Here is a 13221-nt window from a genome sequence, read left to right on the forward strand (position 1 = left end):
GCAGTGATTCATAAGTACTCTAGAGCTTCCAGCTACAACAGATTCCACTGGACTGGAGTGGGGCTAAAACATCTGTATTTTTGATTGATTGATTGATTTGAGAGAGAGAGAGAGAAAGAAACATTGATTTGTTGTCCCACTTATTTATGCATTCATTGGTTGATTCTTGTATGTGCCCCGATTGGGGATCGAACCCACAACCTTGGTGTATCAGGACAATGCTTTAACCAACTGAGCTACCCAGCCAGGGCACATCTGTATTTTTAAATAGCACTCCAGATAATGTTGATAACCATTCTAAAGTTTGGGAGTCACTGCACAGGGTGCCCTCTAAAGGCATCATATCTGAGTCAGTGGTTCTCAAGGTGTGGTGCTGGCACTAGTAGCATCAGCATCACCTGGGAACTTTCAGAAACGCAAATTCTCAGGCTCCACACCAGCCCCGAGTAAGCATCTCCAGGATACAGCCTGGCAACCCGTGTTTCAACAAGCCCAGCAGGTGATTCTGATGCTGCTCAAGTTCAAAAACCTCAGGCTTGAAATATCTCCCCTAATGTCATTCCCCAACAATTTATAAACAGGCGTTGACACTCCCGAACATTTTGTTTCCCTAAGAACTTCAGAGGGTCTGGAGGAGTCATAGGTCTCAAAGATTTGCCGGTGGCATTTTATTTGCACTGCTGATTTAGGTAATGGAGTGATCACGACAATGTTCAGATTCAGGAGGGAGAAAGAAGTCTTTCTTGGGATATTAAAAAATGGCTGCTTTTATAAAGACTTTTAATTTTGTTCTTTGTACTTTCCATAATTTCCAGATATTAAGCAATTTGGATCAGGAAAAACCCAACACATATTCCCAGAAATAAAAGCAATCAGCACAAAGTAGTTTGTAAATGCAGTCAGCTGTGTGTGGCATGGGTTATAAAACTACCCAAAGCAGGTCAGGCGCTTCCGATTTCCTGTTTTTCAAGGGTCGTTGGCTGGGAGCTGAGGATCAGAACCATGAAGGATTTCGTGGTGTTACAATCATCTTTTTGCGTGTACATGTTTTTGGCTTTTTCTGAGCAAGGGTCAGGTACAAGTTTTGCTGTTTGATGGTGTGGTTCTCAGCGTTGCTGGCTGTTACTGTTGGTTGCTTTCGGTAGGAATGACTGGCCACCTAGCTTTCTAACTTCGGTAGCAGCGGTGCTTTGTCTTTTGCCCTTTACCACCCCCACCCCGCAAAGCAAATGATTTATCTAGTTTATCTCGTGTCTGGGTAAGAGCTAATTTTAGTCTTCCTTCTAGATGCAGGTACTTCCCATTGCGTGGCTTTCCCTTCCATCACCCCACCTGGGGAAAACGATTTCCCTACTTAAAATTTCAAAGCGCTCCTCCTAGGCCACCGTGATCGACGCGTAATGCAGCCGCCTGCCTCGGTCACCCCCTGCCCCCTCCTGAGTGATCCCCTGAGTCACCCCCTGCCCCTCCTGAGTGATCCCCTGAGTCACCCCTGCCCCTCCTGAGTGATCCCCTGAGTCACCCCTGCCCCTCCTGAGTGATCCCCTGAGTCACCCCCTGCCCCTCCTGAGTGATCGAGTGTTAGCTCTCAGTGAGGTTGTGGAAACAAAGCTCTCCATTCTTTCTCTTCTCACTTCTCATTCTTCCTGTGTCATAAAGTTATCCTTTAATATCTGTTGTTTTATTTGCAACCCACTGACTTTGTCCGTGTTCTGCCTGTGCCTTATTTTACAGTAATCTTTTTGCACATAAACGTTTATTTTTTTCCTTATTAAAAAAGTCACTTGACAGAAGTACTACATAGAAAGTAAACTTGTTAATTTTGTTATTTCTAGCATTTCTTTATCTTGAAAACTCAGACGTGGATAGCTTTATCTGTAAGACGTGTCTTTGCATATCTGTCTGAAAACTTATAATTTATTGCTGGTAGTAGAATTAATGGGGCAACACAACTGTGCATAACGATTCGAGCTGACAGTGAGACTCACCAGGGATGAGTAGGCTTTAATCGAAGACAGTCTTCATTTTGCTTTTAGAAGGATCCAGGGCAGGATACACAGCAGGTACAGGTCTTCATTTCATGGGCACACCCAGCAGTTGCTCAAATACATGGTTTCCCTTGCTCCTTCATCCACAAAAGGTGTGTTTGGCTGCTACGAGCGAGGGCCAGAAGCTACAGAGAAGCTGCAGCGTCCATGTCCCAGGATTGTTTTCACTGGCCTTGTCCTGTAGCCCCAAGGCTGGCACACCAGCTCGAGGCTCCCCCAGCCCAGGCGCAGTCCTACACAGCAAGCGAAGCAGGGACAGCACCCCACACTTAGCTTAACTCGTAGTTTCTAAGGAAATGGTGTGCTGGGGCAGGAGATGAAGGCTGTCCCCAGACAGGCCTGCAGGAGCCTCACCTGATGTTAATTTTTCACTGAACGATCGCATTGCACCTCTCAAGACTGTTCCAGGGGCTATTTATTTATTTATAAGAGGATATGCTCAAATGTTCTCTGAGTGTCCTCTAGAACTAAAACTTTTATCTGAATCTTTTTTTGGGGCGGGGTGTGTGTGTGTGTTTTTCAACAGTGTCCGTAGGATGTACCACTTCTTTGTTCTGGGCTGTGGTTGAACCGACTCTACTTGGTCAAGATTCCTTTTTGCATTCTGATGCACTGTCTCTGGGATTTGGTTGTCCTGTAACCAACATAGCTGAGAAGGGATATGAGTTTAATTACCTTGTCACCGAGTGTGGAATTCAGAAAGAGGTAAGAGCTGTGACTATTTCAGATAATAATCTAACCCCCTGATCTTACCTTGCAGTGGCACTGTGCTGAGAGTTGGTGCCAGACAGGTGCAGCCAAGGCCAAAGACGAAGAACTTGCTCAGTTTTAGGACACTTGAGCTTGATACATTTATTTATTTATTTATAAATATATTTTTATTGCTTTCAGAGAGAGGAAGGGAGAGGGAGAGAGAGAAACACCAATGATGAGAGTCATTGATCGGCGGCCTCCTGCATGCCCCCCGCTGGGGATCGAGCCCGCAACCTGGGCATGTGCCCTGACCGGGAATCGAGCCGCCATCTCCTGGATCGTAGGTCGATGCTCAACTGCTGAGCCACACCGGCCAGGGAAGTTAGGTACTTTTAGGATAAAGACCAATGGGACCCAGGGTTTGATCTTGAAGAGCTCATGGCCCATTAGGGGAGAATACATTGATGTATATATTATGACTTTTCAAGCACTCACAAATCATCTTTAGTCCTTACATCTTCTGTAATCTAGAATCACTGGAAAGAAAGAAGGTATCATTTCCAACTTTCATAGTGAGTAACTGAGGCTAAAAGGCCAACAGTTCACCACAGGCCATGCTGCCGTCTAACAGGGGAAGAACTAGGTGTTGGTAAACTGAGATTTACAGTCTTCCTTTGGAGAAAGGGGCGTAGGATATCGGATTGTTTATGTTTTTGCTAGTGAATTGTATGAGTTCTTTATATTTTTGGACACTAAGCCATTATCAGATACATGATCTGCAAATATTTGCTCCCATTCAGATGGTTGACTTTTCATTTTGCTGATGACTTTCTTTGCCTTGCAGAAGCTTTTTCATTTGATGTAGTCCACTTGCTTATTTTTGCTTTTGCTGTTTTTGCTGTTGGAGTCAAATTTTAAAAAAATCATTGCCAAGACCAATGTCAAGGAGCTTACTGCCGGAGTTTTCTTCTAGGAGTTTTATGGTTTCACATCTTTCCTTAAGTCTTTGATTCACTGAGTTAATTTTTGCGTACGGTGTAAGATAGAGGTTCATTTTCATTCTTTTGCATGTGGCTGTCCAGTTTTCCCAGCACCATTTATCGACGAGATTACCTTTTACACATTGCATATTCTTGGCTCCTTTGTCCTAAATTAAGTGACTGTACGTGCACGTGTTTATTTTTGGGCTCTCTCTGTTTTGTTCCATTGATCCGAGCGGCACTTTGCTATTACTTTGTTGAAGAGTTTTCTGTCCACACTCGTCAGGTGTATTGGTCTGTTAGTTCTTTCTGTATTGTATTTGGCTTTGGTATTAGGGTAACACTGCTTGTATAGTAGTGTGTGTAGTGTTTGATTATTAATTTACTCTCTTCACTTGTGCTAGGTCTCTTCAGATTGAGTACATGCTGAGTTAAATCAAGTAAAGACCAGTGTTTCAGGAAAAATGCCAGATAGGTCCAATAATGACAGTTCTCTGGAGATGGGGCTTTTAGGGGGCCCCAAACTACTCTGTTCTCTCTGGGTTTGCTAGGCTGTTGGTTTTCCTGGCTTCCATGGAGCTGGGGAGATGGGAATGGTTGGACCAAATTAAAGTATCCCAAAGCTCATTGTTCTGGCTGAGATTTCACAGTTTTTCCCAACATGCTCCTTGGGTTATTGCAAGCCTTAGGTTAATTTCTAGAGTTTTGAAAAAGTTGAATTTGACAGATTCTGTCAGTTTTTGTTGTTTGTTTTTTGGAATGGATGTTTGGTGGTCCTTACTCTGCCATGCTGGAAGCTACTATTGAATATAAGAAGTGGGGAGCACATAGTATCTATTTTTCACATTGTATATACAACTTCTAGACTTGACAAAAATAACAATCAGCAACACAATGGGCAAATAACCATGGTAATGAATGTTAAATTACTATTAAATGTCCTTGTAAACATTTTATTTACATGAGAATATTTATTGTATAAATTAACAGGTGAAATTAGCCAGTCAGAGAAAGACAAGTACCACAGGATTTCACTCATATGTGGACTCTAATGAACAGAATGAACTAACAAGCTAAACAGAGGCAGGCTCGCAGATAGGGAGCAGGCTGGCGGCCGTTGGGGATGCGGAGAGGTGGGGAGGGTGCAGTGGGGGCAAATGGTGCAGGGCGGAGACTTGGGGTGGTGGACACACCGCGCAGTGTGCGGATGATGTGCTGTGGAGCTGTGCACCTGACACCTGTATAATTTTGTTAACCACTGTCACCCCAATAAATTCAATAAAAAGAAAAAAAATGAACAGGTTGAAAAATGGTAATCCAGTATGACATTTTTAAAAAACAACAAGTAATAGAAAAACACACACCTAAAAGTGTTTAGAGGCGTTATCCCTGTGTTAGGGTTATGGAGATTTTTATTTTGCCATTACACTGTTGTTGAATGTCTCCACACTAAGCATGTATTTGGAAAACACAACCCTCCGATTACGGCTTCAAACAGAAGTGCCTCTCTGTCTAATCCAGAGACCCGGGACCTAGCACTGTGGTAACATTTGAAGGCCAAAGCCCAGAAAACATTTATTAAATAGAAGCGGTAGCCCTTGTTCCTAGCCTGGCAATTCGTGATGGCAGCCTCGTGACTGCAGGTTCCACAAGCGCGACCCGGTTGCGCCGCTGGCCTAGAGCCGGCTGGCCGTTTTCCTGGCGGTCTCTGTGGAAACAGCCCCTTCGAGGCTGCAGTGTAAGGATCGCACATCTCGGCCCGTCTCATTCCCGTGTGAGACGGTAATAAGGCGTCTTTGCGTCCCATTAGGTTTTCTCCCATGGAGTGACTTTTCATTCCGTTCTGCACTGTACCATCGTGAACAAAGGACTCACTCGAAAAATCCCTTTAGCGTGTTTTGTTCCCAGGTGAGTGCAGTGACCAGCTGGTTCATGGTTTGCTTTCTGAGAACTGCTCGCTACAAGGAGGACATTTAGAAAGTGCAGCTCAGCTGGGTTTGAGTCCTGGAAAGAGACACTTATCTGTGTCATTCGGTCACTGAAGATGCTCTGCCCAGGTCCCCTTGGCTGCTCTCACCATGGCCGTGTGCCCCCTCCTTGCTCCTGGGCAGTTAGCCTTTAATGAGTTTACCAAATCCTGCCTCCCTCCCTGATTGAGTCAGTCAAAGAAAGCCTGACTGTCGCCTGGTTCAAGGACAAGCTGGGAGGCGGGATTTGACCTTGCTCGCTCCTGCAGGTCGTGCCCTGCCGAGGGAGGGCTTTACCCCAAAAAGTTGTCCCCTGTTACCTTCCCCTTCGGCCTCCCCGTCGCCTCCCTGGGAGCGCGTCTAGGCCGAATCGCCCGTAGAAACCCCCTTGTCGGGCTCTGCCTCGGGGAGTCCTCCTGACAGTAAAGTGGGTTCCCAGAGCGCAGAGGTTGAAATGCTTAAGATCATGTCATTAGGAGATGGCGAGTCAGCCCTAAGCACCTGCCTTGTCACATAGCTGCCCCCCGAAGATCAGGAGACACTTGCAGAGATAGGGACGGTAGCAAAAGCATTCAGTGTCTACTCTCTAAGGTCAGGCATTTAAAAAACAAATCCTGAACTAAGTTGTATGACTCTTTCTTCTAGACAAGACTCAGTGTTTTCTAATTTTGGTAACTTACAGAAACCTATTCGCTTGAATGGGCATTATTGAATTGAAAAAATAGTGCTGTTTTTTTAAATTAGGGTCTTTGTTTAATGTAGATATTATGACCCTATGGCTTTTGAGAAAACTTATTAAACACTTTTATACCTTAAGGATCAATGAAATGACACTTTTAGTGTATTTTATGAGTGGAAAATTGAAAAGACCTAGGACTCCTGCTTCATGCCTGTGAGAGTTGTCTTTGGGAACTTCTGCATAAAGCTCTCAGAACTAACATTCTCCACTGGGGAGTAGATTCCCCAGTGGTAGGGTGTTGGGAAGGGGTGAGGGAAATCTTAATTGTGTTATTCCTAAAAAAAATATCGAGTAGGGGACAGGGTGGTAGTGGTGATGGTAAAGCTACTACTGTTTAAGGAGGGTAGACAGCAATCGGTCAGGTCAAAATGAGACTGAACAGTTTATTTTAAAATTTAACCTGACATGCAAATTTTCTCTTCTTTAAAATATTCAGCTCATCCTTTTTAGATACCACTCCAAGCACTACTGACAACAGTCTTATAAAGTCCAAAAATGATCATCCCTCTGCCAATTCTGGTCCCTTCTGGAACGCAGCCGACACCTGCCTGTTTGGATTGCCTTGGGTTCCATACTTCCAAGACCCCTCGGTAAGGACCCTTAGAAGAGGTGGCACATGCTGCTGCTGCTATAAGGCAGGACAAAGCTTAAGTCTCTGCTAATTAGTTTTTTTTTCTTTGGTTTAAATATTGTCTAGTTATGTGATGAGGCTTACATGAATTACAGTCACGTTTGGGGGAAAGTGCTACTTCCATGTGTCTATAGGTTGTGGTCTTATCGATAAGTCTTCCCTCACTGCACTTATCATGTCAAATTAACTAAGTCTCTAGTCTGGTTTAAACATAATCTGGGTTGATGAAAAAACTATTCACTTTAAATAGTGCTTGGTCACTTGGGTGAAAGTTGCCAATGTCTCAATCTCCTCAGCCTTTCCCTGCAACGCCTGGCACATAGTAGGTGTTCATTATTTGTTGGTGGAAGCGTTAGGCAGTGTGTTTTCGGTACCGCGTTTGTCAGTAGCTACCTTGCAGCTTTCATTAACTACCTGTCTTTTTCTTCCGCAGGTGAAGCCATCCCATCAGTCACTTCTACTTAAAATGCCTCATTCTTTAGTCTATGAGAGTGCAAATGTGGCTGCGTTCTAGGTTCTTCTGTGGCAATCTTGATAAGTCTGTTGCTATAGCATTCTTAAATTTGGTTTTTAAACCAATCACTATAGGTTTTGTAACTTTTCTATGCCACCCCCTAAGAGGCCATCTAGAATAACTTTTAGATGGGTGGGATAGTGCCTAATGCTTCATATGGTTTTAAAAAGTGGTCTTTTTAAGCAAAGTGGCAATGTAGCAATTGTATATTCTCTTACGATAAGAAGGTATCTGTATATAATTTTTACGTGGAGGTGATTTTACAAATAAAACATGCTGTGTCTTTGTGGCTATATTTCTTGATGTCTGAGTGCTGAGCTCAAAATAGGGCCTAAACTGCAAGGTTGGTGTGGAAGGTCATTGTCACCCACCGTGCTGTAAGTAGCTGTTCAATGAACCACTTACATTGGTACTGCTGGGTTATGCCTGGTAATGCATTATAATTCTTTTAGTTTGACCTCCTGTGAGTGGAGATGAGGTGGGAAAAAAGAGTTGATAAAGAACTTTCAGAAAGGCGAGTGAGTGGTTCCTATCTGCCACCTAATTAAGCACATCTTCACCCCAGGAACCCTCCTCCGCATTAGCTATTGTATTGCTCCCCTCCTCTTAAACCAATATTGAGCTCCGAACCCTTATCTCAGAGTCTGATGCTGTTCGGATTGCATGCCGCTTACCAGCTGTGTGGCTCAGGGCTAGTCATTTAACTCCTCTGTGTATCACTTGATTATAAAATGGGAATAAAATAATATCTACTTCCTAGGACTCTTTTAATGACTACTTAATTTATAGAAATTTTTTAGAGCAACATGTGATTATTTATTTACTTGGGTGGCACTGGTTAATAAAATTATATAGGTTTCCAGTGTACAATTCTATGACACATCATCTGTATGTTGCACAGTGTATCTACCACCCAATGTCACATCTCCTTCCACCACCATGTATTTGACCCCTCTGCCCTTTACTGCCTACCCCACCCTGCTTTCCCTCTGATAGCCATTATACTGTTTTCTGAGTTTTTGTTCAGAACATGTGTTCAAATATTAACTCATGTTGCAGATACAATGAATGAGGCATAGGTCTGCCTGTCAGTTTAATGAGATTAGAGATGAGTTGCAGGATGCTGTATCCATCCGGTATGACATCATTTGTAAAGTCTTAAAAATGTGTACAAATGTGTACATCTACTTAATGCATTATTTGTATTTGAATTTTATATGAATAAAACTTCCTTTCCCTAAAAAAAAAAAAAAAAAAACCAAAAAACACAAATGTGCTATATTTGAAAAACTAATCACTAATGCTCTCTACATATATGTATTTAGTTAAAGTATAATGCCATGCATGGGAATGATGGTTACTATCTCAAGAGAGGGAAGAAGAAGAATTGGATTAAGTAGGGGGACGTGTGGGGTTCCCTCACTATAATATTTTGTTTCAAAAATATGCCTGAAGCAAACACAAAATGTCAAGACCTGTGAAAGCTGAGCGATGGGTGTATGGATGTTACATCCTTTAATCTTCTAGCTGTTTGGAATACTTTTTTCTCATAAATTGCAGCTTGGATATAAAGCCCGAGTAACACTGACTTGTATAAGTCTACATTTTTACAAAGTGCTCTTTACCAAATTCATTTTCCAAATAAGAGAACAAAGCCGAAGTGGTTGAATTGCCAGGTTCACTTTGCTAGCAAGAAGCAAAGCTGGAACTGAAAGGTGTCTTTTATACTCTAAACTCCCATGGGCATTATGAATATCAGCAGCTGCAGAAAGTGCTGTTCTGTTTAGCAGTTTTCTGAATTGTGCATGAGTCATCTTTTAAATTCAGTAGAAACATAATAATCCCTTACTGTTGGTTGCTTATTTCCTTTAAGATACAGTGGCCGTGGTGGAAATGAACACCATTGGGTCAACAAGGAGAGAGAATAGAAAGTGTGATCACACCACAGGCTGATGGCTTTTGGAAACAGCCGTAGGACATTTCTATACCTTTCTCCAAGACCAACTGGGTGGGGTTAATCTTTGTTCTTGCATTCTAGGAACTAAACCTTTAGAGAGCTTTTAGGGCCACCCTTCCTTGCATCAACTACCAGTCTCCAGTTAGTAATAGCACAATTCTGCAACATGCAATGGGATCTTCTTGACAACTTTTTAATAAAACTTTTTAGGGTTTTAGTCCTGTCTCTGGAATTCTGCCCACATCTGATATCAGTAAACCTTAGTGAATAGGGGAAGGAGGGGTGTGTGTCATTTGAAGATGACTGGAAGTGCCTCCTTGGAAAAATCTAGTCCGTGAACTCTCAGCTCCAATAATGCGATGTGGAGAAAGGCAGGTGGGGACTAAGGCAACAGGTGAGCTACACATTTGAGCTTCCTGTGCCAACAGAGCTGCTGCTGTCTTAGTGATGGGGACTGGCACGGGTTTCTTTCTAAATTGGGGCTAAAGGGGTTCAGGTTGCTTGTCCTCTCCCGCTCTTCCTCCTTGCCCTCTTTTCCCCAGCATTCATTTGAAATGAATTCCTGTAACTTTCATAGGAAATACTTTCTTGCTATTTTCATCACCCTTTAAACATCGACAGTATATTCAGACTCGTCCTACCAGCTCCCCAGAAGGCTCCCGCTAACTTCAGAATGGAAACCAGGGGCCGGTAAACTCAGAAAATGGTGACAATGGGTCTCTGTGTAGCTGCTCCTTCCGGTGCCCCAGAGGGAAGTAGAAGCGCGTGAACCAAACCTTTCTGGAGGACTCACCTTCAATCTGAAATAGCAACTTCAACTTCATAATCAAAGAACCCATTAACCCTAACTTCACTTGTGTCCAGCAGTTCTTCAATTTATTCTAACCAGTCCCAAGTAAATTAGATTCCTAGGTTGTTATTCAGCTCAACTAGGTTTAACCTTTGACCGCAGGCGCTAAACAACTAATGGAGACATGAGCTTGCATATATGCATTTTACATACAATGTAGCATCATAGCACGGTGCACTATGAAATAACAGATAACCCAGTAAAGAAAATTCATTTTATTATAATTCCTTATGAAGTTAAAAGGCCCTTCTAAAGGATTGTAAAACAAAGATCAATTCCATTAAAAATCAAATCATCTAAAACATTTAAAAATTTAAGATAACAAACAGGATCCCCAGACAGCATTCCAGCTTCTAACATGCCATCCTCCTACAACCATGGCCATAGGGATTGATCAGCTTCTGAATTCTCAGGTGGGGAAAGATGAGCCATGTGATTGTTTTAAGGAGCAAAACTGATCATTGATCTGCAAAGAGAAAAAAGATCAGAATCTGCATAGTGTGCTCTTCTCTTTTGTCTTAGAGGACCTGTTGTTCCTAAGTCTCAAGGAGGGGCGGAGAGGGAAGGGAGCAAAGAGGTAATGTTTTGGGTCATGTTCTAAAAACATTCATACGAGTTATATATGTCTAGTGACATAAATATTTTTGCTTTTCTTAACCACAAAATATATCAGAGATGTATGATATATATCTGATTTAATACAGCATCTGTAACATACCTCAAATTTGTGAAAGTGCTTACTATCTCTCTACTGTACAGCTACTTCCCCCCAGAGAGCTACATCCAAGTTCACAATAGACATATCTGTATATATTCGGGATTTCCCTTCTCAGCTGTCCAGGAAGGGAAATCCATATAATTTAGGAAATGTACTCCCTGACAGGGAAGGCTCTTACTCCTTAAAGGACAGAGTCTGAATTTAAGATATTTCTGAGTGTACATTCTCATGGATTATCTCTACCTTATCAAAGTCCATGTTCTATGGTTTTGGTATTAAATTTACAGCATTTCTATTCTATATTCTGTTGATGTTGATTTTGGTAAAAATGTTTCACCTATCGCCTCATCCCCCATGGCTTCCAAGGAACAACCAGAGTTGATGTGGTTAATGCCAGTCACTGTGCCAGTCAATGGCGGGCAGATAAGGGGCCGCGGGAAAGATCGGCAGCCCTGCTGAGGAAGGAGGGCCGTGGCCAGCCTTTCCTGGATGGGAGGTGCAGGCATTTTACACTTTCCTTGTAGAATCTTGTCTGCTGCTATAAGATACCCTTGAACTGCATTGGCCTAACTACGTTAAGTGGCCTCACCTTAGCTTTCTGGTTGGTTACCTCTCCAAAGTATAAGTTGGCTATTCCCGATCTTTTTGGGGTGCCACCTGGTCTATCGGCATCATGTCCTTTGCTTGTTCTCACGGGATCTGGATGACTACAGGAAGGGAAGAGAAGGTAAAGGGGTGGGGTTAACATCTATGCAAGTCCTGGGGACTGAGGTTCAGAACCCCAAACCGCGTGTCATCCTGTCCTCAGTTTAGAAAATGAGTTGCTAATTTAACAGCAGAACCCGGTAAGCTTTATAGAAGAGAAGGTTCTCCCAAATACACCATCACATTGCTATTAGCTGAGCAGAAGTCATTACTTAAACTCGGGGGTTTTAGACCATCTATAAAAGGCAGGACCTAAATGGGCCAATAAGAGTCCTATCCCATAGATCATGGGGAAAGTGAAAATATTTAACATTTAACTAGTTGAAATGAGTATTCTAGTAAACTTCTCTCCCTAGCCTATAAATTCATTGATTTAGTCAGGACCTCTAATATCCGCAGTTGCTCTTGGCTAAGCGATAATAAATAGAACTTGTAACATGAACATTGGAATTAGAACAAGATGATTCCTCAGTCTGCGAGTTACTAGATAAATGGTGACGTTAGACCTAGTAGTTGTATACACAGTTTTATACCAAACGGAAGAGAATGAACTGGTGCAACGATGGCACCTGCCACTGGGTACTACATGTTTTATGAGTCAAGCACCGTTTTAACTTCTTTACACGCCTTATCTCATTCACTCCCCACCACAGATTTGTGAAATAGGCATTATTATCTCCACTTTAAAGATGAGGAGACTGAGGCACAGAGTTACGAAATAACTTCCCCAAAGTCACACTGGTAACAAGCAGCAGAGCAGAGAGATCAAGAACACAGAATTACACAGCATTGAAGAGGAAGATTCTCACGAGGGCTTGGTTAACACTGTCTAGCAACCTCCTCTCTCAGCTTCAGCTCTCTCCTTCCCTAACCAGGTAAAGACAGTCGAGAAGATACAAAACCAGTTTGTTAGACTTACCGGGGCACAGCACAGGCCACAGGTATTGAAGCTTCAAGAGGGGAGAACATGGATTTAAAGATGATTTCAGATACAAAAAGGAGATGATCCCCTGGGAGGACCTGGGAAGACAAAGAAAATGTATAAGTTGACCTAAAGATTTTGTTAGGAATTAGTGGTTCAGTCAACATCTCTAAGAAATGGGCACACATGCTAAAAGGTATCTTCTTAGTGGGAAAGAGAACCGTTTTCTAAGTGGCCAGAAGAATTCACATCTGTTATAGGGGCCGAAGGTAGATCACTATCAAATGCCGTTCACAGGAGGTGAGAGAACCTGCCACTGAGTTTAAAGAATATTGCCTTAAGGCTATCATTTATTATTAACAAGAAATTGTTTATAATTTCTTGTCTTGAGAAACTTTTCTCTAGATTCTAGGTCTTTAGATCCTGAGCCTGACCTTAGAATAGTAACTGAGTAAGAGATACATCTAGCTATAAAGAGTACTTTAAATAGGTTTAGA

General features: G+C 42.6%; 1 protein-coding gene across 1 annotated transcript; it reads left to right on the top strand.

The window, feature by feature from the left end:
• Positions 1 to 1002: 1002 nt before the first annotated feature.
• Positions 1003 to 8045, top strand: LOC148092078 (oocyte-secreted protein 3-like). The gene is made up of 5 exons (XM_087822293.1): positions 1003 to 1075; positions 2575 to 2753; positions 5532 to 5629; positions 6864 to 7017; positions 7492 to 8045. Exons 1-5 carry the CDS (start codon positions 1003 to 1005, stop codon positions 7570 to 7572), a joined length of 585 nt encoding a protein of 194 aa, XP_087678419.1. The 3' UTR covers positions 7573 to 8045.
• The last annotated feature ends 5176 nt before the right edge of the window (positions 8046 to 13221 follow it).

The sequence above is a fragment of the Miniopterus natalensis genome, chromosome 11 (genome assembly GCF_054644295.1).
Source record: "Miniopterus natalensis isolate mMinNat1 chromosome 11, mMinNat1.hap1, whole genome shotgun sequence".
In the NCBI taxonomy this organism is placed as follows: Eukaryota; Metazoa; Chordata; class Mammalia; order Chiroptera; family Miniopteridae; genus Miniopterus; species Miniopterus natalensis.

Bases quoted from the DNA above. Each gene is read 5' to 3' on its own strand.
- LOC148092078 (XM_087822293.1), top strand. From the start codon at position 1,003: ATGAAGGATTTCGTGGTGTTACAATCATCTTTTTGCGTGTACATGTTT. The intron at 2,754-5,531 runs GTAAGAGCTGTG...GCGTCCCATTAG, and splicing joins AGTGTGGAATTCAGAAAGAG to GTTTTCTCCCATGGAGTGAC. The intron at 5,630-6,863 runs GTGAGTGCAGTG...TAAAATATTCAG, and splicing joins TTAGCGTGTTTTGTTCCCAG to CTCATCCTTTTTAGATACCA.